Here is a 24,924-nt window from a genome sequence, read left to right as displayed (position 1 = left end):
GACAGCTACACAATCGATGAATTGCCTCGAACCAATTGCACGTCGATCTAATTTGCGCAAACGCAAATAAACACATTTTGTAAAACACGTGCGAAGCGATTACGTAGTATAAATGTATGCAGAAAGATGTTGCGATCGAACGAATTTTGGAAACGATCGAATTTAGAAACTCTAGTTACTTAACGACGAAGCGAAACGTACGGGAAAGGGAATCATCCACGATTACCCTAACGGAAGGAATGGAAACGCAAAAACGGAGGTATAAAAGAGTCAGGCTCGTTGCAAAAAATGTACATTACGTTTATTGATGTTAGCTCGCGAAGCTCCTCGTGAAATATCGAGTGGATTACAAAGAGGCGCTCGGTTTAAAGGGTCTCGGGAGTGATTTTACGGTCGTAACACGAGGTACGATGACGATGCACGACCGTCCGTATGGGACATCGGTCGAGTACATTTCCTTTCTTTCACCATTTTGCTTTAAACAAGAAAAAAAAGTCCGCTACGGACTATATAAATTGCTACGACGTTTCTATCGCCTGTGTTCGTGCTTCGACTCCGCGTTGTCATCCCTCCGATCTCTGTACCGATTAAAGAGAGAACGAGGAATGAAAATGGTCGCCCAGTACCGGAGAAAGAGATGAATACACGAAAGTAGTAATAATGATATTCTCGTCCGACTGATACAGGCAAAATGCTACGGCTTGGTAAGGACAGTGACCGTTTATATTATTCTGTGTTTTTATATATATACATATACATATATATATATATACATATACATACATACATAAATATATATATATATACATATATATACATATATATATATATAACTATATATATATATATATATATATACTTCAACGTACAAACTATATCGTACCTTAATAACCTCTAACGCAATAGGGGTACAGGGGCAAATATTTACACAGGGTGGGACCATTTTACACAGTCCAGGGTTACGCGGTACAGTTTCAAAGAGATCCAGTGAATCCGTTGATTCATGGCCGGCCTTCTTGTCTTGGGTCCAGCGTGATAACACGCGATCGTTAACGGTGACAAGTATCTTCACATTCACTATCAACTAGTTATCAACATTTATACATAATACAACCAAGTTCCTCGCACGCACGCACTCTCAGCCCCACTCATAGGATTGCGTAACGTTCTCGCCCTTTTCAACTGGTTCGGTGATCTCGATCGGTGTTATTGTTGCGTGCCATTATAAAGCAATGAAAATTATCGCACGATGCATGTGATACTTTCAACGAATATACTTTCTCGAGTTCGAAACGAAAATTGACGCCATTTCGCTCTCAATAGTTCCTACTGACGAGGTAACGATGGGACGAAGCGTAAAATGTTTCGCAAATGGGAACCATTTTACGAACATTTCTACGGACCACCGTACAACGCGATTGCTACCGTACGAACCTTCGTAACAAAAGAAACGATCCACGTTCGTTGAAACTTCCGATCGCGTTCGTACTTTAACTGTACAATAAACGAGTCGGTTTCGAGTTGCACTCGCAAGATCGTACGAACGTATTTCTAACAACGATCGCGGAAAGAGGAGACGTTTTTTGTCGTGCTTCCGCGTTCTTTGTCAAGGGACTTCTACGCGACAGATAAATAACGAAACAGGGTTCGTTTACTCAGGTTCGATAAAAACATCTCGACGCTGCACATTCCTAGCGTGATCGGGGGTGCATTGCTGTGATTCCAGATCTTTCGCGCAGAAGGAAACGCCACCGATCGATCAAACGCGTCGCGTTCGAGCATTTACGTCCGGTTGCAATATTTTCGGAGTATCATCGATTCGCCAATTGCGTAAATGTTAACTTTCAACCCTTCGTAGTCGCGCTGTATTTGTATCGTGGTATCTCATCGACCGATACTGCTACAATTGTTGGTCAGAACGATCGCGAAACGACGCAACGATTACATCCGACGAAGAATCGATTGTTCTGTAAAATTTACAAATTTCGTTTCCTTGTAACGGAACTTTCTACGTTCAGAGAGGAGTAATATTTTTGATTATCTTTTATTGTAACATTATGTTATATAATCTTTATCGGTGTGGTGTGTCCAACGAGAATAGCGCCGTTATTGTTTATAGCGAACGTTTCCTCGTGCGTGAAAGAGCAAAAGGACGCAAGGTGACATGGCACGGTACCTTAATCGTTAAAAAAAAAAAAAAAAGAAGAGAGAACGGATCGATAGAAACGCGTTCGAGACTCTTTGCACTCGTGGCGTTTCAGGTTTTCGCTGGTAAAGTTAGACCGATCTAACGGCACGAAAGATTGGACCGTGAAGTTTAAAGAATAATGAAAAAAATGTATACTGGTGGTCGCTGTCTTCCTTTAACAGGGAAACTGCACAGCAGCGGGGTTTCTCTTCTCGTTTCGAGCGATCGAACAGCATTTTCGGTGAACGAAATCTTTTCAAATCGAAATATCTTTAAACGCGACACCTTTTCGATGCAGATTCTCCAAAAAGAAACGTTGAAATCGGCCACCGCACTGCTGGGTTAGGTCTCTCTTGTAACGTTACAAAATGTTACACGTAGCTGGGGTACGAGTGCAAAAGGTTCTCAGAAGTGTAACACACGTCGAAGAAAGGGATTCTAATTCACCTACTTTCAATACGTATTTACACAGACACCTGTAAACGAGTGTCCGGGACAATTAATTATCATAGTTCGCGTGTATCGCGTTAACGAAAACGACGTCGGGTCGAGGCTCGTATTTGAACGTCTTCCGGTTTCGAATCGTCGTGGATGTGTGTCTCGTAGAATCAATTGTCGTCGATACAGCTCTATTACCGAGTACGAGCCGTCGAACGTGACTATCGAATATAACAAACGCAAACTGTTGATTCGTTGACTAAATTCAACTAGAAAGCGGACGATAAAATTGGATCGAGGAACGTATTATCGAGCGCAGCGTGCGCAAATTGGTTCGGAATCTTTGAAAATTTGGCAATACCGTTCAAATTCTTCGAAAGTTTAACACGAGCCTCGCAACAACGATGCAAAATAGATCGGCGAACCTGCACGTACATATCGCAACGCGCTTTTCGCAATACGACACCCTTGGGGCAATATGTACGCCGCGTAGTTGTGTATCGTTATATTAAAATAAGAATATAAAATTATAAAACTATCAACAAATGTACACATCGGGTAGAAAAAGTCTCGAGAACGATAAAACTCCAAGGAAACGAGAAAAGCCGCGCGTACGACTTTCGGGCTCGGAACTGATCGCTTCTCGTTGACATTTGCGACAGTTACGGATAGGTCAACGATAAATCTGATACGATGCCGACAATTTACGCGTTCCATTGATTACACGGTAGTTAAATCGACGCGTAGAAAGGTCAACGCACCCTCGGTGTAACAACTTTCGTCTATTCACTTCGAACAATGAAACTCGATCGATACTTTCGATGCTGGTTCGAACGCTCGTAAGCGTTCAACGCACGCACAGCACCGATCGATCGAGCTCCGATAGCGATGAAAGACTTGAACGAATAAAACGATCGTTCTCGAACAGCATCGAGATATCTTCGAAATTGGGAACCGTTGAGCGGACTTGTAACGCAAAGTGTACAAATTCGTTACACCGTTAAGCAAGTAAAACTCGGGCGAAAAGTTTCGAGATAAAACCGACGAACATCGGACATATTTGACGCATTTGCAGTAAATCGATTCTGAGCCCGAAAGTCGCCGATCGCGACAACGCTGTCGATCTACGTAGATTGAGCTTTGGTCGAGAGGACCGGTCGTACGACGAGAACGCGTTTGTGCGTAAAAAAGTAAACTAAGGAAAAAATCGAGAAGGAAAAGGAGAAAGTTGACGTGTAAATTTTTGGCGCGTATCTTCACCGATGTCCACAACAGTTCAAGGATAACATTTTCGTATACCTACTCAAGTCAAAACCGCAGAGTGCAAACGCATCAACATTATAAAGCTACTCCGACTGCACTTTTGCTGGAATTCTTTGTGCTACTGTAATTTTTTGTCTTTGTTGGAAGAATAAAAATAATAATAGTAACGATGATGATAATAATAATAATAATAATAATAATAATAATAATAATAATAATAATAATATTAATAATAATGACGACGATGACGATGACAATAATAATAATAATAATAATAATAATAATAATAATAACAATATTAGTCGTGATAATAATAATAAGAGTATAGTCGAAACAAACATTAGGCTCAATTTAATCGTTAAACGTTTAAATCTCGTTTCTGCATATTAATGTAAATTAGTGTTTAACTTAATTTAATTTTTGGTTTTATATTTTTAATATTATCTTATTTGCTCAAAAGAAGCTGAATTAGATCTGTTTGTTCGAAAGATCGTTACGTTCTTTCTACTGTGGGGTAATCTGGTTATAAGAATCGTTCGAATTTGAATAAAGACAATTATCGCATTACCTTGTAGATACACGATTCAATGAAATTTGATGTTTGTTTCGACCATTAATTTCGCGCTATTATTTATTGTGACAAGCAACAAATACGTATTTAATTTTTTTTTGTTCAAATACCGTCCAAAAGGAGCCGCCGTTCTAAATATATATCCGCAAATCTATCACCGTTCAATTACAAACGATCTAAAACCCTGAGATGCGAATTCGCCTTAGGGCGATTAGTCCTCTCTATGGAAAATTGGCCAGGCAATCAGGTTTCCGTGTGGTTTTTCAAGTGTACCCTCTCAGCACGCAATGAATCGACCTGTGACGTTGTAAAGTTAAAAATACATCGGTTGTTTTTCACGGGTGTGCGTCGCATCGTCGCAACGAACAAGTGTACGCGTCTAGAAGAAGAAAAAAAAGAAAATCACATTTTTGGGACGAACGGACGAATAATACTACTCGATCTTGATTTCATTGCGTGCTGCAGAATATAATATAAATACTCTAAGGTATAAAAGTGCGATGTTGTGCGCGCTGCAGCTAAAATATCATCAAATTTCTGATCGATTCGGACCTATTTGGTCTTGTTTCCGAATTGATTCACGTCAAAATCGTTGTACAATACCAACAACGTAGAAACTGTGTCTCGAAACGAAATCTTATAAAATCAGATATAGTCGGAGCGATAGCGAACCGTGTATGTGTGAAGTGTGTGTGTACGTGTGTGTGTGTGAGAGAGAATATGTGTGTTTTCAGCGACGATACATTAGAAAAAGTTGTCGACAGTTAAAACTTCTCACGTTACGATAGAGTATAGATTACGTTGGCTAATCGTTACTTTATGTAGTAAAAAATCCGTCAAGCTACACGAGAGTCTACGACAAAGTGTGTATCAAATTCTTTCCTTCTTTTTTCCCCCATCCTCTTTCTCTAATAGACATCGGATAATATGTATACCTGTATACAGCTTTCGGAATAATCGTCCAGTTCGAAGAGAGCAAGTCGACGGTACGAATTGGTCCGTCGACGGTACGAATTGGTCCGTCGACGTTACGCGTATCTCCGTTAAAATAACATCTTCCGTTCTCCACTCGTAGAAAAGCTCACTACCGTTCCCAATGTCGTTTTATAAATAACGAATGACACTATTATCCGTCTAGTTCGACGTTCAGGTAATACACGACGTATAAAAGCACGGCTCGAGCACGAGGACAGCCGAGACTCGTGTCGAAGGTGCACGTATTTCGTCGCGGCAGTGTGAAGAAGTTCTAACGTGTTCGGTTATTAAATTCGCGCGCGTGCTCTTTCGTCGCGGGTGGTTCGTTGGTAAAATACGTACGGTTACGTAAAGTAAATCTCGTTAACCCTGTGAGCACCGATAATGCGCTGTGCGTATCGTTTCAGTGGTTCGAAAAGTCACTATTTCTTGAGGGTTCCGTCGACGAGCGTCCCCGTGCAGAAAAGACGGTCCTCGTCTCTCTCGATCGTCTCTGTGGTTTCTCGATTACTTTCAATACGGGAGATATATACTTTCTAGCGCAAACTCGGTGAACGTTGGCAACGGTGCGACTTGAAATCTCAAAGTGCCTCCAGGTTTCTTACCCTTCGATGTACGTAAACGCGCTAAACGACCCGAGTGCGCGAGCCCCTTTCTCAAAGGAGCGGTATAAATCGTTCAGAGACGACGACGTTCGCTTCGAAAGTACAGAGAATGCTCGTAACACGTTCCAGATTCTTCTCGTCAGAGAGATCGTCCTTCTGGAAGAAGGGTAAAAACTCGAAAGACAGCTTGCTACCTCGAGTCGAGAGTGCCTAGGCGTCGACATGGGAGTGGATCCAACGCGACTGGAAGATGCGACGTCGGTCAGACGACATCTGTCGCGTAATGCGTTTCTCGGGTATTCGAATACCGCTCACATGTTATACGCAACGTAGATCGGATCGAGCTGGTCCGCCAGGAAACCGTCGCGCAAGTGCATTCGTTGCTTCTCGCCGCGCGAATTTATCGGGACCACTCCGGGATCCACCACGACTACCACACCGACGACCAGGTGATGTTCTTCGAGAACGGCGCTGGTGACCAACGCCACGAGATCCAAAGCCTCGCTTTCGCTTCCGTCGAGCTCCACCACAACTACCAGTAGATTGGTCCACGTAAATACGGCGCTGTAAATCGTACAAACGTTTTCGTTTACGGTGAAGGGCAACTCGGTCGAGAGGATCTATTCTACGATATCGTTTGTTCGTGTTTACGCGTTGGGTCATCCCGTAAGCGATACGTAAGTCGTTTCGTCGTTTCGTCGTTGAATCGCGTAACAATGTAACAGGACGGGAATCGTCGCAACCGACTGCATCGCTTACGGAATAATCGCTCACGATCACTCACTCACCATTCCGCTATCTTCTTGTGACACCTCATGACGCTGTTCTCGATATCGATCGGGTGATATCGCATTCCCCTGAGCATAATAGCTTCGTCGAGGGCGCCGACGACGAACACAGCGTCGTGCAACTCGGCGTCGCCGGGAACCAGATCCGCTTCCGCTGCGGAAGTGTCGCCGGGAACGTCGCTGATTACCGACTGCTGAACACTCTCGGTACGCCTCAAGAAACCGAGATAACCGGTCCTGGCGTAAACCTCGTTCGTGTTTCCGGTCACGAGACGAGCGTTGAAGTGATCCGCGTAATCGCTTTCGTCGCCGTAAATCGTGAAGTAGCCGCTGGCGTTATGAGCGGACTGCACCCAAATCTCCCCTAAATGGGAATCTCCGCATTGTCCTTTCGTTTCCGGATTGGCGATGATCACTTTTACCCCGGGAAGCAGTTTTCCCGATTCCATGAGGCACAGAGAGTGCGGACTGCCCCTTTCGACCAAGGACACGCGATCGTTGCGCAACGCGCGGAGATCGACGTACACCGTGGACGGTTCTGGACTCGATGCACCCTGTTCCGAGAATAAACGATATTTCGTTTCCAAGTTTCGTATTTCTAACAATGAATTTCGTTATACGTTTGGACCACTCTGTGCACGAACCTGTAAACAAATGGCTGTGTTCACTCTGCATCCGAAGGAGGTCGACACGGCGCGCGGACTCAGACCCAGAGCGGAGAACAGTTTACTGAAGCTCGAAGTAAGGGCGATCCGTGGCCTCTCTTCGGCAACAACCACGCACGTTCTGACGCAGGCCAAACTGACGCCCCGCGCTTTCAGAGCGTGAACGGAGGAACCGAGACCCTTTGTGCAGAGTTCCATTACGCCGTAGGAGCAAAACGTGTCTCTCACTCTGGACTGACTAACCGCCGACAGCCACAACGCTGGATTAGCTTCCACCTGAAAACACAAAGATATCGAGAACAACTCTTTGGCTTTCAAGTTTTTTCAATATAGCTCGTGAAAACGTACCTCCGACGGCGGTATGAGTATGGAATGATGTCCGCTGTATATACTGCTCAAACACCACAAAGCAAATCCTAATCCAGAGTAAGGATCCAAGCACAGAGCGATATGCCTCGACGGATACAATTCACAGGCAAGTTTCATGGCACGGCACAGAGATGTCACTGCTGCGTGGGACATTTTAATTCCTGCGAGCATGCCCGTGGTCGAGACGCTGAAGTCTAGATAAGCCAGCATCTCCGCCGTCGGAGCTCGATACATAACAGGTAGCTTCTTCTTTGGCATGTCGTCCATATCGAGAATCGTCGGCCAGCTCTTTATGTCGACAACATTATTCGCCTCCTGCGTTGCATCGTTGCATATAGCATTTATTCGTACAAACGATTCGATACTTTAATTGCTAAACGCGTAAAGAGCAGCTCTAAAATATCGTTGCGAATTTAATCGGCTAAAAATACGTCCGAGACGAACAGTTCAACGGTTATAGAAAACGTATTATCGGTAGAGATGTACAGGGTGATTCATTCATTTTAATCGATTCGAGTATCTACGTACATTGGTGCCGATGATAAGAGAAAGCGTAAGAGGAAGAGGTTGTTCGGTTCGAGAGAGAACTTTGATAAAAAGAAATGGAAGAAAATGGAACTTTTGTACCGTTTTCCGATTCGAATGAAAACGACGATACTTTCCCGAACCAAACAACTTCTTCTCGTTAGACTTTCCCTAAAAGCCAACGGAGATGATTCGGGATCATTGGAACAAATGGACCAGCCTGTATAGAAAATACGAAGAATCCATGGCGTATCGGTGTACCTTTGTTTTCAGCAGTTTCAGGAGATTCTGATTCGTGAGCACGAGCACAGACTTACTGACGTCCACGATCATGCGGACGGTTGGCAACGTGGTCTGAAGGTTCTGCGGATGAGGTGGCCTGATCGTAACTGGCACTGCTCCAACGTAGAGACAACCGTAGAACGCGCATATCAAATCTGTACCGGGAGGAAATATTAATGCCACATGGTCCCCGGTATTAATTCGTCCGCGATCCAACAAAAGATTCCCGATCCGTTCGGCCTTCTTGTGCAGCTGCGAACAGGACAGGGAAGTTGCCACTGCTCCTTTGGCGTTCAACGACGTGAATATCACGTGATCGGAGGTAGTCACTGCACGCCATCGAAGGATCTCCGAGATGAACTGGTACTGAAAGATTCAACGCGTGAACGACGAGTCGCAAACTCGCGAACTTGTAAAAATGCTAACGAAGCGTTCGTTAAGAGGAGAACGACAAAGACTGTAGATTACGGTGTGGTTGTGCCTTTTGTACTAGACATTTATCGTTAATTTGGGGCCAACGTGTAAAAAATAAAAAAGGCTCGACAGACATCGGGCTCGACGATGGCGTCGAGCCTTACGAGGAGATTCGTTATCTTTTCCAAAGAATTAAGGAAAATTGGCGCTCTTTACGCGTCATAGTCATCGACACCGATTTCATACGCTCTCAATCGTTATTGATACGCGTACAGTGGATGTATTCGAACGATCCGATCTATCGTACTTGTCGTTCCATTCTCTCCACGAATTTCGTCGACGCAAACCTTTTTAGCGTTATCACTGTCCTCGTCCAAGACACCCATGTCCCGTCCTTGAGCCGAGGCCAATCTATTACCCTGAACAATGTTGCCCACCATGACACTGGCCGGACCAACGTCTGCAACAGAATCCCCCGCTACACGCCCCCGCACCATTCCGTTAGTAAACCAACACAAACACTCAACCCAATAATGAGTAGCTCACACACTCTCCCCTGACTGAGGCCGGAAAATCAAAGCTCTATAAAGGTTCGTGAACTGGTTCGTTATTGTCTTAACGTACGTCCTCGAATAGGCGTGTCCGAAGCATTCCATGGACTGTACATACTCGACGGAAAAAAAAGAAAAAAAGAAAGAAAATATTCCGTTCTTCTCGAGAAGTACGACAATTCGACGATACGAAATTAATCAACAAAGCGTTAGTAAGGAAAAAGAAAACAAACGAAGCACGGATCGAAACAAATTTGTAATTGTTCGAAAGCTTTCGTTTTTGCGTGCCAATCGTAGTAATCGTACATATACGGTGAATCGAAAATAAAATGTCACATCGCAAGGTGTAATTCATCTATAACCATTGGATCGCTACAGGGTGTTTTGAGCTCAGCCAAAAGAAAGAAGGGTGAAAATAATAGAATACCATGCTAAGCGTTAAAAGTACTTCAACGGTGTAGGGTGAATCAATGATACATGATATGTAGCAAGAGACGGTTGTATACTTTGTACATCTGTGCTAAGATACTAAAAGCCTACTAATGACTTTGCAAAGAAGCGCAAATTGTTACGTTCCTTCGCGTGTTAATTCGGGATTTTGCAACAAAGAATGAAATCCGAAGAACTGCTCATTCATTCTCTCATTGATCATTCTCATAAACATCTCGACGAATCGATCCAACGAGCCAGCGAAAAGATCTCCGTCGCGGGAACGATGCGTTTGTCGTTTTCTTCCAACGAATCGCGAGTTGACTTTTCGTCGATTTATCCGCCATTTCGTTGGATCGTCGTCGCTTAAAATAGAATGCGTAAAGAAAAACGAAGAAATGTTACAACCAAGAAAAGTGAGTGTATATATTGTCCTTGTACTTGCTGACATTCATGTAATTCGTTAAAGTCCGTGATTTTTATCGGTATACCTGAACTTCGGGGACTTAGTACTCGCTGGTGAATGAGCAACCGCTTACCTGAATGGACTTCGCGTGGTTTGGGTAGATTTGTAACGCAAGTGTGCGGACAAAGCAGAACATTAGCCGGGTGTAGTGTACCCTCTAGAAAACGTCTTTTCGTTTCCGACAGATGAATACCGCCGAGTGGTGTTTTCGGCAGGTAATTCGGCGGAACCAGCGCCAGACAGTATATTCCAACCGCGTGAATGGAATCTACCGCTTGCAGCACGCGCGACATCCATTGAAAACTCTGAATAAGTAAAGAATTCGTGTAAGAATCTAATTTACGCTGACCAAAGGGCGGTAGATCGTGGCTCGATTTCGAACGAGAACGCTCCGCGACTCGTAAACGAATTTTACGACGCGTTCGTATTCGTTGCCGCGCTCGAGGTTTTCAAGGGGGAATTTTTCGAGGAAAGAGCGTCCGAAAGGTTGTTCCGGAGTAGATTCGGTCCTCGCGATCTCGAGCGACCGATCGATTTTGAAACGGAACCCACGAAAGTTATACGTCTACGATTCGGTATAGCGTCACCGAGCGTCTCGTTCGATGGAGCCGTAAACGCCACTCGAAACGTACTTCCTCCTCGCTGCAATCGGGTCGCTGTTCCGCAACGACGCATATTCTTTCGTCCCTCAATACGCGAACGCTGAACACGGCTATTCTACCGCGGTAAATGAACTTCATGGGTTCCACGGCGAGAACCGTAGCGATGATATCGTCGGCGTTGTGTTTCCTTCCCGTGACAGTCATCAGTCCGTCGCGCGAACCGCAGACGAAAACCAGGCCACCGGGTCCGAGGAAGCCCAATAAACCGGAACGAGTGTACTCGACTTCGCCCAACGGACTCCCATCGGCCTGCAGAGGAACCACCTTGAACGTGTTGTTCGTCAGCCCTTGAAGTCCCCAGTACTGATTCCCGGTCGCTGAACTGTGCACGCAGATCTCGCCGACTTCGTCGGTCTTGCAGATGAACGGCTGCCCTTCCATCTTGATCACGACCACGATACCTGTAAGAGGAGGAAAAACGTTCTGGTGTTTAACGGTTCGTGGGAGGATGGACGTAGAACTCACTTCCGGGCATAACTTGACCGCAATCCTGAAGCGTCAAGGAGGTAAGAGAATTCTCTTGATCGACTCTGACGACCCCGTAGCTCAGTCCGGACATCGAGAGGACGCCGCGTCCAGTCGCGTTCACGCCGGCGCGACCCGGTCTTCTGACCGAGACGGTGAGAGCTTCGCTGGAGGATGCACACGGACAGACGGCGTCCGGTCTCAAACCTTTCGACTGGAATACCGAGAGGAACTGGTCGCAAGAGGAAAGGGACCAGGGATTGGCACCGTCGGCGACCAACAGCAGTCTCAGCGACGACAAAGAGATGTCCTTGTGATCTTTCGTGGCCAGGAGACCCCAGTGAAGGTCCCGAGACTTCACCACGGCGACGCTGGCACGGTGCTTGGTGATCATTTGCATCCAACTGGCGGGATTCACTTTCATCAACGCGTACGGAATGAAGATCACGTGCATCCCGTTCAAAACGCTGGTGAGGGTGCTATGCCAGAGACCGACTTCCCGTTTGAAATCCAGCACGCAGACCGCGTTCTCGCCCTCCGTGTACCCGCAGGCTTGGGTCAAGCCTCGACAATGCGAGAGCATCGCCGATCTGGTCACGGTCACGCCCATTACCGAGCCGTCCTTGTCCGTGGTGTACTCGATGTACGCCGGAGTGTCGTCGGTCAATCGCGGCGGCGGTAGCCAGTCTTTCGGCGTTTTGCCCAAATGTTCCGTCACGAACCAGTGCAGCTTCGGCCAACCTTTGAACGCTACCACTTCACCGGCCGCGGTTTTTGGCAGGCCTTTCAGACAAGCCTCGCTGGTCAATGCCACCTAGAAACGACGCATTCGTATTCGCGGGAGCTTCGTTCAAGTCCTTGCTGCGCGAACAGATCGATATTTTCGCGAGCAGGATCGTTCTTGCGCAGGAAAGGTAATTTCGACACTCGAACGTGCGAACATTTGTACTCGAAAGGGCGAATATTACGAAAATTGTGGGCTCGCGACTCACCTGGATCCCGCAGCTTCCCAAAAGAAAGCCGATCTGCTGCGAGCCCGCGTCCCGACGAGTCAGAGGAACTTCGATCGGCACGGGTACAATGCCGGCCTGCAGGCAACCGTAGAAAGCGCACATGAAGCTTATCGGGTCGTTGTTCGGGTAAACCAAGGCGATTCTGTCGCCAGGTTTCAGACAGCAATCACCGCCGCGACTCAGAGCCTTGTTCAGCAGCGTGTAGGCTATCTTGTGAGAACGACTCAGAAGCTTTCCGTAAGTCAGTGTTACGCAAAGCTTGCCGTTCGGATCGAGAACGGTCGCCACCGGTGCTTTGTACGTCGCCAAACCGTACCTGGAGAGGAGAAACGTTGTCAGTTGGATGGCGGTTGGCCTGTTACGGATCGTAGACCGAAATTCTCGTCGCGCGCTCTCGTCCGTTGATTTCCGAGAACCGTTCGCGAGAGGAACGTCGCGTCGTCGATCTTTCGATCCGAGCTCGCGAATTTCGGTGTTCTTGGAATCGTCGCGACGCGAGTTCCTCGGGAACTGTTCGAGCGTTAGTTTGAAAATTGTGAATCGCACGGTTGTTCGAGAAACTTTGGTGTACTTTCGGTGCTCGTATCTTCGGAGCGAGTAAAATTCTCTAAATTGGGGAAACGTCGAGATTTTGCGAAACGTCTCGTTTCCCCTGGTCCGTTACGGGTGGTTGGGATTCGACCGCGAGCAGAATAAGATAGAGGTGAGTTCGTTGTCGGTAGGTGGCGCGATGCGAGTAAACTTTGAGAGTTTCTCCGCGTCTCACCTTTGTATAGCGGCCTCGAGCGACCTGGGCAAACCAGCGGGTACCGACAATGGTTCGCCGACCGCGGAGGTCATGAAACCGCCCTCGGGTTTCGGAGCGTTCGGGTCCTTCGGATTGGCCGCGATCTCGAGCTCGATGTCATCGTCCTCGTAGAACTCGGGCAACGGGCGCCGCTTCGGTCGTTTCAAAGTGTTGAGGAGCTGTTGAATCTTGGCGGAGACCTTCCAGCGTCCGGTGGTCCCGGTATTGTTCTGATCCTCGACGACGTGGTAGCGGTTCACTCTATCGGCCCCCGGTCGCCTGGTCGACTGCTGCGCAGCCGGTGTGTTGCTGGTGTGCGTCACGTCCGGCGGCTGAATGTTGCAGTAGGCATGGGGCGTGTATTCCGCGATGTCCGTGATGTCCGCGCCAGGAGGTCTCCTAGCCGGTGGTCTCGGAGGCGGAGGCGTGTCTCGCGCCGAACCGGTGCTGCTGGTGTCCGACAGTCCTGTGCCTAAAAGTCCAACGTGAAACGCCTCGAAGCACGAGCTATACCTCGCCTCGCCTCGCCTCGCCTCGCCTCGCCCCGCATTTACCAATGCTTTTTCGAAGCTCGCTGCCCAATTTTCGACGATCGCTCGAAACGACTTGGAAGACCCGGCAATTATCGACGGAAAGCTTTTCGCGTGTATATTCGAGTCGGCGCGAGATTGGCGGTGCGATTGTTCTCCGATTCGAAGTTGCCGAGTGTACGGCCGATCGATCGTTTCCGAGATTCCCGACACGAAGCTAGCCAGCCAGCCAGCCAGCTAGCTACCTTGCTGGCTTTCCTCCAAAAGGAGGCGAGCTTTGCACCCGGAAGTTTCGCGGAGTATCCCGAGCGAGTCGCGTAAGCCTGGAAACGTTTCGGTTCGTTTCGGGCGATTGTCTCGATGCCGGCCGGGGTATCTCGACAACGCATTCGCATTAACGATCGCGATAAACCGAAACCTAAACGGCGCGCGAACCACCGGCTCCCGGCTTCGCTCGAACGGAAAATTTACGGCGCGTCGCGTCGCGTCGCGTCGGAGTCACGAGCAAAAGATAGAAAGAGTTAGATTCGAAGGAGGTATACCCGTTGGACCACCGGCACCGGGACTTTCCTCGGTGACCACGCTGTCCTCGTCGCTGCTCGATTCCCCGCTGTCACGACGGTCTCGGTCGGGACTCCTGGCCATCACGGAGGTTCTCTTCGATGGCATCGGCAGGGACGGCTTCGGACGACCCTGCATCGCCGCCAATGCCTGCTGCACCGCCTCCTGGCGCACCTCTGTGCATTTAGAGTCGAACGATCAACTAAACAACCACTCGACACATTTCTCGCATTGACGTACTTTAGAGAAGACGCGCACGGAAATCCTGAAACGGGCAACTTGTACTTTCTACTGTGCAGAAGAGCAGCCTTTATGCAAAATGCACGACTCTGTTCGTCGTTTGAATTCTTGGCGAACCGCTCGACCGGGCCGGCAGATACTTCATTTATCCTTGCGTTTTCGAAAGTTTCACGCTCGCCGAGAGCAGAACGAGCTCGGTAAAGTTTCGAGGATCGGAAATCGAGGGGCTCGCGCGCCAATGCGTCCCGTGAGCTATTTATTCCGGAATTTTTTCAGGAAAGCGGCGCATCGAATTATCTTCTTTCCATCGTTGCACACGCGCACGCGCACGCACGCGCGCGCGCGCACGCGTGTGCACTCTCACGTGCGATCGCGCGAGTGCCCACTCTCGCAACGAACCCGTGCGATGTCGTAACGACGATACAACGAATATACCTCGGGCGGAAATGCAGAGACTCGCTGACCGAATCCGCGCCGTCTCCATTACGCTTCGGTCTATATTTTCCACCGTGGAAGATGCTCGGTCCCGATCCGAGGGAAACGCGGTTCGTTCGAAAGTGATTCGAAAATCGAGCCGGGTTAACGGTAAAGATCGAACCGCGACGAAAATGGAGAACGCCGCGAAGCGAGCAACAGCCTCGGTATTGAAAGTGGCCGGCCGTTGTCGAACGATTCGATTACCAAAGATGGACGTTGCATCGAGCGGACACGAGCCCCCCGCGCGTACACAATCCCCGATCCGCCGCCCGCCGCCCACCGCCCACCGCCCGCTTCGAGCCTTTTCTCAAGATCGAACCACGCGCGAGTACACGCCGGAGCGTATTTGCGTGTAACCGCGCGCGGACGTTTCTCCGATGGGCAGCGAGTTATCTTCCGCGAGCCACGCTCGTCCTCTTCGAGCGGTAACGGTGCACCAGGTGCGAGATTGCCTTCGCTCTGCCTCGAGATAAATGAAGTTTCCAGGCGGACTTTTATGCACGGAGAACCGTTCGTTCGGTTTTCGTTCCGTTCCGGCGAGCACCGCGCGGCAAGTTACAAGCTTTACGGCGCGCTCGCTAGCTCGCCAGCTCGCGAAAGCTCTTCCGGTGGGAAGTTTCGGGCATCGTTTCGCATCTTCCTCTCCGTCGCGCTCAAACGAGAAGAAGAGCTCTCTCCGATCGCTTTCGAACGCGGACGAACGGACGTAATATTTATCCGGATAAAAATTTCGAATCGGGGGATAAACAATTTTTTACGCGTCGATTCGTTCGAATTGTAGGTGCGCGGGCAGTTTACGCGCGTATGTATGTACACATTGCCCGATGCAATCTCGGACACGGTTACGAGGAAAAATTCTTTCCGGTTCTCGGGACAAAAAGTGCTTGGGAAATGTTCGAGGGAAAACACTACGGTAGATTGGTCGAACGATCAAGGGGAGCACGATTTGGAGTAAGTTTTCTGGTGCAACTTTTTACGAACAGTGGGGAATCGAAGGGTTCGTGCAATTACAGGCAACATTCCGTATTTACGATTCGACGCGGATCAACGGTCTACATTGTTCCCCGGAAAACCAGTCGGTTTCTTTGCCGACTCGCGGCTATCGACTTCGCGATTTGCTCAAAAGTAATTGCACGCGTTCGATGCAGGAAACGCTTTATCAGAGCAGAAAGCACTCGCGCCGAAAGCACATTCCTCGCACTCGCAAAGCGTGTTTCCGTGTATCGAGCCAATCGAGCTTAACGTTGCGCAATTACTCGGACGCGAATTACGATTTCCAAGCGCTCCGAGTTCTAAGCGGATTTCTATCCGTTCGGGCTTCGAGAAATGGTCGTCGTCGTCGTCGTCGATAGATTTCGTTAACGTCCGATACGCGCCCGACGTACTCTCGATCGGCACGACGAATACTCCAACCGACGAGATACCCGCGAAACCTAACCGCGACGATTCTTCGATTTCGTTTCAACGTTCGTACGGGACTGGTAATCGACCTTTGGAATCGATAAAGTCGACCCGAATTATTTTACCGTTTACCCTCACCTTTGAAAACCGATACATCGAATTCTTCGACGCTCGTCGACATCGTTGCTCGAACAGTTCAATTATTACTCGAAAGTACGCGATTCGATTTCAAGAGCCGATCGAAACCCGTTGAAAAACGTTTCGTTCGAAAATCGTATTCCAGTCGTCGAGGGATAAAACGTTGGAAGGTTCCGGTAGACTCGTTGCTAATTTTTCCGTAAAATTCGAATATCTCGAAGCGGTTATACTCGAGAATTAAAAAAAAAAAAAAGGAAAAAGGAAAAAGAAAACATACTGCAGTTACAAGTACATAAACGAAAGAAGTCCCCTTTCCCATAAAACCGAGCTTTCTCTTTCCCACGGCAAGCACTGTCTCTCAAATTGAACGACTACTGTAACAAAACGAAAAGCGTCTACGAGAAAAGAAAGCGAAAGACGCGCAAACAATTCGTCGAAAACAAAACGGATAAGTACAAGGACGTTTGCGTCTCACCGAGTTATCACCGAAATCGTACCGAAGATAAAAATCTTATCTTTCCTAAAGCTGCTACGATAAAACGAAAAGCATCCGGAAAAGGGGTAGGGGAGGAGGAAAGAGAAACGAGAAACGAGAAACGAGAAAGGAAACGTACTCGAAGAGTCACACGTATTCGACCGATCGGAAAACGAATCGACTTTGAAATTTTGTTTCGAAAGTATACGTAGATGCGTTTCAAACGAAGGTCGGACGAAACGATCCGTTGCGAAATTACACCTCGATGGCTTCAACTGTTTCGGGTAAAACGGTAAAATATTTTGCGACTCGAAGGTCACGGTTCGCGAAAGATTCGACAGCACCGCGAATATTTTGTAAACCAGTTCTCGAAACTTTCCACGGTGTGAAAATACAAAGCACGAAAAATCGATCGTTCCCGAGTGCTCGAGTACATGCAACTCCTGAAGGACGTTTCCGTCTGTTCGAAGTACGTCCGAAATCGTATCGGAACATTGACACCTGAACGAGAAGGTCCAAACGGAAAAGCTAAATAATTTGCCGATAATCGATCAAGCGGGACGAAGTCGTTTTAACAGCGAACAGCGTTATCGAGTAAACGGAGGATCGACTCGCGAATGGTCCGCGGCGCTAGTATTTGAATAAATAAACGGTAACGCGCGTAGAGTCGGGACTCGTCCGAGGGTTAAGGACCCGTTAGCGGTTCTTTTCGTCGCTTTGGACCGTTTGATCGTCCAGCTGTGTGATGTACTCACCGGAATGATAGCGGCTCTCATTGCGCGTGAGTCTGCGATTGCCGCGTCTCGCAGCCGCCGAGTTCGAGTTCCCGGTGTTTCCGGTCGAGCCGCCAGATCCCGGGGGACTGGCGATCCCGCCAGGTACTAGCCGGCCTCCTGCATGCAACACAACAACAACAACGCCACATAGACAAAGAAAGGAGATCTACGAGGATCGGCAGGGAGCTACGCGTTTCGTTCCTTCCAGCGAAACTGTCTCCTCTACCAGACCTGACCCCAAGAAACGATACTTGACGCCAAGTACGCCTCGATCGCTCTCGCTTTCGTGCGCACGCCTCTTCGATCCCGAGACGGATGGACCGATTCGCGTTCCTTCGGATCGTTTCCAACGGCACCGAGTTCCACCCGAAACGAATCTCGCGATATCGGCTGCTTTCGGATAGATCGACGCTTCAACGGGGGGAAAAAGAAGAAAAAAAAGAAAAGAAATATTCACTTTAACGCGACTCTGGCCCGTTCGGTCCATCCGTCTCGAATCGAACCGTACGAATGTTCGCGATAACTCCGAACGCTGAATTACCTGCCAAGTGAACGTAATTGGAGTTGCTCGGCTACAACGCGTGTTTCAATGGGGAATCGTTTCTTTAGGCGCGGTCTGAACGGCGCCGCCACTGACAACGGCGACGACGATCGGAGGTCGTTCCACCTTCGGAAGCTGCGACGACGATTTCACTTTTATCGATTGTTCGCAGCCCTGCAGTGGCCCCGGGGGATGTTGGGGGGTTGGGGTTGGGGGTCGGTCGGACGAGGAGGTGGGTCTGTGACGCGATCCGATCGACAACCTCCGCGTAATTTGAACTCTGCCAGCTTTCGAAGACGCGACGGGCGACGCGAATCTCCCGTTTTATCACCGATCGTTTTGCACTTGCTCGCGTTTGGACCGACTTGTAGGGATTTTTCGACATCGAACTCCCGCTGTAAGGCCGGCTGGACGAAACGGAAGAAAGATTTTCTCTGCGCGACGAGAGTCTCTCGAGTCTCTTCTTTTACGCTTCGACCCGAGCCAAAACCGCGCCAATTGTATCGTTGTACGCGTCGGTTGCAAAGAAACGCGAAGCGATGGCGCAAAAGCGAGTTTTTTTTTCTCCCAATGGATGCATCGGAAACGGTGGTCGCTTATACTCGTCGAGACGTCCCGATCGTTCGATCGATCTCGTGGCAAAACGTTCGAAGCAAAACTTTGGCACGTGTTCACCGAACTAGAAAAACGTTAAAGACTTTCTACGCGTTACGATGGAGGTCACGGTTAAAGCCTGAACGAGAGAACCTCCTCTCGTGTTTCGCGTCCCACGCGGTTTTTATCGCCAACCGAGCGAAAACGATCGATATTTTGAATCGCGACTTTCGAGACTTTCGAGACCGACCGTGTAAATTCTTATCGTCGTTCAAGTAACGCGCGCGCGCGCGATATCGTTTTGTTTCTCCGGAGCTCGAGAGTTCGTCGCTAGCATCGAGCCGAGCAAAAATTCGAACGAACTCGTAAGAGCGTAATTGTTCGACGACGATCGATCGAGTTCGATCCGCGACTGCTTCCAGTGCCCAGAGATCGGCTCCCAAATTCGATTCGGTGCATTTTCGTGACTGGTTGTGAAATCATTGGCAACTCAAAGAGACAAAAAGAAAAAAGAAAAGAAGGGGAAAATATAATCGCGAGAAAAGGTAATGGAAATTTCGCAAGCCATCCGAAAAAACGTTGTCACGACGAATCCTCGCGATTGTCGTCCGTTCTGACGGGACGGAAGAAAATTTATCAGAATCCCGATCGATGCTCCGGCACGCGAGGCGACTAATGGCCAACGCGGAAAAATCAAGGTGTTGCGGGCAAGTCCATGACTGTGTCGAGTCACGTTGAGTCGAGTCGAGTCGCAAGAATGCCGACGAATGGCCGCTTGCAATCTCGAGTCAGCCGAAGGTGGAACAACCGGTCCCGGCTAAGTCGAATTACAAAGGTATCTAAGGTGTAAAAGCGTCTCCGCTCGAATCGGTACGCACGTGGGATTACAAGCAAGCGAGCTACATCCAACAAAAACGTGTCAACCTCTTCGAGACCTACGCTCCTACGAAAGTTTCATTTTTTTTTTTCTTCGAATTACTCAATCGTCTTGGAACGGAACAACTTCGAACGCGATTCGAACGCGATAAAAAAAATTGTAAACAAACAAGCGGACTGGAAATATATTTTCTTTACCGGTGCGAAGCACTGCGTAACGATCGCAATGGCCGATCGCTCGCAGAGAATCGTAAATTTTTAGAGCGCGATATTCAATTTTCCATTGCGCAAGCCCGACGAAAGTTCATCGAAAAGAACGTGGCTTTATTCGTCGACATAGAACACGAAGAGGTTGAATCACGAGTACTTCTGATCACTACTGATGAAAATGACTGTTTACGGATTATCGAGATCAATTACTGGATGAATCGTGAAACGTGATACGATGATGGCTCAAGCTACGATCCGACCTCGCGATTCTCTACGATTGAATTCCGAGTTCGTAGAGGTGAGGCGCGCGCGATCGGATGAAATCGAAAGATTCGTGGAAAAGAAAAAGCGAACCGAATCGGTAATGCAAGAACGCGGTAACGGAATTTCGGTTAAACGAATCCTTTCGTCCGATCGATAAAGCACGATTAATGGTTATTGTACATGATGAATATCTACGTGCGTGGACAAAGATCTAAACCGTGCACACTCACAACACAGGATCGGTAATCGAGTCGGAAACATCGCAGTTTCGCTGAATTTTACGCTATTTACACGCGCCGTCTAAGTTTGGCTTAATTGGTAACTATTTCTATCGCGAAGCAGAACAATTACGGATCTACGAGATGCAACATTTTCTATGTACATTTTTAAATGGAAATCTGACTTCCTATGAAATTTCTATCCGGGACAAACTTTGGTCCTTGTGCGTTAAGAATCGTTCCCGGGAGTCACGATTCGTAACTTCCGTCTGTTGGTTTACCCTGGAAGGGGTAACCGGAATCGTAAAACGTTCGCGATCGCGGCACGACCCGTGGATCGAATTCGAGTAAAAATTTCCCATCGAGTGACGCGAGGAGTACGGAGTCGAGCCCGAGGGGACCGGGCGCTTAATTAAGACAAGGACCAACGGCATCGCAATTATCCAACGAGTACTCGACAGCCTGACTGCCATCCACCCCATCAACCCCACCCACCCCAACGCGGTCCGACGCTCGTCTTTCTCGTAACGATTCTTTTTCTCCCGTCTAAAGACAACTATTCGCCGGATGCCGTGATCCTTGCCGTACCGAGGAGCCGTCCTTCCTTCCTCCTCGAGGAACCGATAACGCGCTTTCTTTCGAAAACTCCGAGGTAAGCTCTACTGGTGGCCACGTTCGCGCGGGAACCTTCGAAACGGTTACGTGTTCGTTCGCGAAACTCGTATCCCGAAAGTCAGATTTCAACTTTGCGTTCTTTCGCTCGTAAAAGTCACAAGTGACCGGTGGTTAAACCGGACGAAGGAACACAACGGATTCGATCGTAACGGAAAGAAGAAAACAAAGGAGAGAAATAAAACGGTCGAAAAACAGAAAGCTACGTGAGCGTGAAGTTGGCACAGTCAAAAATGCACACTGGTCGGCGTACGTGCCGACCAACGCATCCCAACGGCTATACGTTCCTACTGAAACCAATCCGTGTACGACAGCGCTAACAGCGTCGCTTTTCTAATGCTCGGTGATGCAGGTGGCCATGTCCCGCATGACCCGCAGCTAAACTCTAATTTTCTAGGCGTGGTACGAGGCAACAATAGAAAAAGTATATACGTTGAATCGTGCAATGCGTCGCGCTACCTGAATGATAGCGCTTCTCGTTGTGCGTGACGCGACGTTGCGTGCGGCGTGCACGTGGCTGTGGTCGGCCACCGACACCGACACCGACACCGACACCGACACCGACCCCGACACCGACACCGACACCGACGCCGACACCACCGCCTCCACCACCACCGCTTCCATACCCCGTCCTCTCGACCCTTTCGATACCGAGGACGCCGACACCTCCTCCATCGTTTCCAGCCCCTGTGCGCCACACACGTGCATATGCAAAAGCCACCCTCCAGACTCCCTACCCTCCCTCTCCTCTCGCTACTTCTCGTTCCGATTCTCAAACCAGGGGGAAACGCGTCCTTTTCCACTCCGCGTTTACGACCGCTATCGGTTACGCGTACACCGGTTTTAATCATTTTCAAACGAGACCGACCGCCGCCCGTCTCCGGGAATTCCGCTTCTTCAATTTTAACGGACTCGCCGAACCTTTCGAGCCGTAATCTCGCGCCGCGGCTACGTCCGGATTCATCGTTCTGGAATTATTTAATACGCTCCGTACGCGGTTACGCTCCGTACGAATTTGATTCGACGTCGTTGGAACGAGCTACTACCGTTCGCGGCCGAGTCACGCTCCACGGTATTTAACAACGTTCGAGCGAACCGTGGTCAAACCGTGACAATACCGTGACCGACAATGTAAATCGAACACGACGCGAATCGCGCTCAACGACGAGTAATCGCGAACGAGTAAACTACGATCGTTAGCATCGAAACTCGAGAAGGAACACGGCCGTAACGTTCGATCGCAGCTTCGAGCAACGCGTCGCGAACACGCGCGTTTCGACAGCCTGCGAGCCTGCGAGCGTGCGCGGAGGACGCGACACGGGAATACGCGAACCGTTGACCCGCTCGTAGTCTCGGGAGCCGTTCGAAAACGACCACCCAACGTTATTCTAACCGATGAAGCAACGAACAACAATGCTGTGACGGGATAATCACTGCTTTGTACGTAATACGTCGTCGGTTGGAAGCTACCTGTTGTTCGCGGTTACGCGTTCCTCCTGGGATAGTCGTGAATCAAACGCGAAGATAAATCGCTGCCGAGGGGAGGAGATTGGCTCGAGTGCAAAACACTTGTTTTCAGGAACCTGTCTTCGAAGACACGTCTTTCTGTTTCTTTTTCCATACACCGACGTAAACAACGTACTCCGGCTCGGATCTATCCTCTCGGAATCGGATCTATCCTTTGTCGATGGAACGAGATCTCTCGGAACGGATCACCTTCTACGCGTGGAATTCTCCAACCGGTCCGTTACCGATTATTTCGAACGAAATCTTTTTTTATTACCCTCGACCCGACGATAGGAGAAACGCGCGCGACGAGCACACCTCAGCCAATCGACGCGGCTCTCGATACCCGTTACGCGAATGCGTTACTCGACGTACAATATTTTCCATCGTGCGTCAAACGCGTACAAGAGTTTAAAACTCTTTTAAAACTCGAAATCGCGCAAAACGATCCGACGTTCACGTTCCGTGTTAAATTGCGCTACACGCTCGTAAAATGTTACATCGTTTGCGCAGAAATACTCGTATTCTCCGATCGATTTTCCTTCGAGTATTTACGATCGATCATTTTCTTCCCGTGTTACCGGTCGCGTGTTTTAAAAACGATAATCGAATTAGTTCCCATCGTCGAAAACAATGCGTCGTAATAACCGAATAAGACCGCTCAACGAATCGAAACGCGCAAGAAACCACTATCGCTAGAGTGCAACCGGCACGGTTCGAAGATTCGTGGTAAAAGGAACGGGCCAGAAGCAACGACGTGGTTATCTGCTTTTTCGAAACCCTTACCGATGCAACGAATGCGCTTTTTTTTTCCTTCTCGACGATAAATACGAACCGATAGCTCGACGAGAAAAGTACGACGCCTACAACGATAGTCCGTACGCGACTATTGACGCAGACAGTGAGACGGAAAATTGATTTGCTTGTACGCAACTTGGACAATTTTTACGCACAATCTACAACGTGTCCCATTCTTGAGTAGCGTTTCTCGAACGAATTCTTTTCTCGCGGTGATAAAACCGCGCGGATACCTACGCGCGTATCCTCTCGATGAAAAGAACAGCGGCAAGAGTGCAACGTTCTCCCGTCTCCCGTCGAAGGAAATTCGTGGAAAATCGCGGTTCGAGCACGCGGAAGTTTCAAGTTTCGAGAAAGTCAGAAAAGTGTCTTTGCCCCGAGTCGCGTACACGACAATAGCAGATGTACGTCGCGTATAACGAGCGGATAACGCGGAAGTGGCTCTTCCGCATGCAGGTACAGTTAAACAGTATGTACATACGCTGCAACCGATTGCAGCGGTTCGACCGATTGCAGCACTGGTCGAAAGCACGACTAACAAGGAACATCCGTGAACCGTTCGACACCGATTTTCCAAAAGTCTTCTCAAGTTTGCGGAGTAGCCGAAAATAACGGGCGCGTGTCTTTTTCGAGCTTCGATGAATCAAATTTCACCTCGTTGATGCTACTTTGAAAACTATCGGAGATACAACGAAGGTTTCCGAGTAAATACGTTGCGGTTCGTAACGGAAAATAACACGGTGTACACACCGGTGGAAAAAAGTAAAGAAGACGCTTCGCTTCGTGTCGCTTAAAAGTCGTTTTTGTAAAAAATTACTTAGCCGTTTCCAGGAAACGATTTCGCAATTACAGAGATAAGCAAAAATAACCGCAGGTGTAGTGGCGATAATACGTTAAAAAAAATGTCGGCTCACTCTCGAACACGAAAGTAACCGTCACCGAGGCGACCGATAACAAAAGGAAACGGATCTCGATGGGGTTTTCGCGTACGCAGGAATTCGAGTATCGCGAAGCGCGTTAGTTTTTCAAATTTCAACGAATCGTGGTTTCTGGTTCGTTGTACCGCGTACGTTTCTCCGTCGCGTTGCGTTCCGGTGTTCGATTCGAAGGATTCGTTCCGGATTCGTAACGTATCGGATACGAAGGAAACTCGTGTAAACGCAAAGACGTGTCCAGCACAGACCAAGGCGA

General features: G+C 48.5%; 1 protein-coding gene across 5 annotated transcripts in view; it reads right to left on the bottom strand.

Moving 5' to 3' along the window:
• Positions 1–276: 276 nt before the first annotated feature.
• The window catches only part of Dip2 (disco-interacting protein 2), a 49,562-nt gene continuing 24,914 nt past the window's right edge, over positions 277–24,924 (bottom strand). For 2 of the 5 annotated variants that reach the window (XM_076315032.1, XM_076315027.1), the window contains 14 exons: positions 21,889–22,116; positions 18,034–18,171; positions 14,529–14,723; positions 13,436–13,928; positions 12,649–12,985; positions 11,657–12,470; positions 11,162–11,592; positions 10,603–10,834; positions 9,431–9,561; positions 8,649–9,035; positions 7,842–8,177; positions 7,473–7,769; positions 6,829–7,382; positions 277–6,604 (listed from right to left, as the gene is read on the bottom strand). In XM_076315032.1, coding sequence (XP_076171147.1) covers positions 6,352–6,604; positions 6,829–7,382; positions 7,473–7,769; positions 7,842–8,177; positions 8,649–9,035; positions 9,431–9,561; positions 10,603–10,834; positions 11,162–11,592; positions 11,657–12,470; positions 12,649–12,985; positions 13,436–13,928; positions 14,529–14,723; positions 18,034–18,171; positions 21,889–22,116 — 4,826 coding nt within the window. In that variant the 3' untranslated portion in view covers positions 277–6,351. The remainder of the gene's footprint in view (positions 6,605–6,828; positions 7,383–7,472; positions 7,770–7,841; positions 8,178–8,648; positions 9,036–9,430; positions 9,562–10,602; positions 10,835–11,161; positions 11,593–11,656; positions 12,471–12,648; positions 12,986–13,435; positions 13,929–14,528; positions 14,724–18,033; positions 18,172–21,888; positions 22,117–24,924) is intronic. The other 3 variants (XM_076315028.1, XM_076315030.1, XM_076315031.1) reach the window with 3 other exon arrangements.

The sequence above is a fragment of the Ptiloglossa arizonensis genome, chromosome 6, assembly GCF_051014685.1.
Source record: "Ptiloglossa arizonensis isolate GNS036 chromosome 6, iyPtiAriz1_principal, whole genome shotgun sequence".
NCBI lineage: Eukaryota > Metazoa > Arthropoda > Insecta > Hymenoptera > Colletidae > Ptiloglossa > Ptiloglossa arizonensis.
This window is presented reverse-complemented; position numbering and strand designations above follow the sequence as displayed.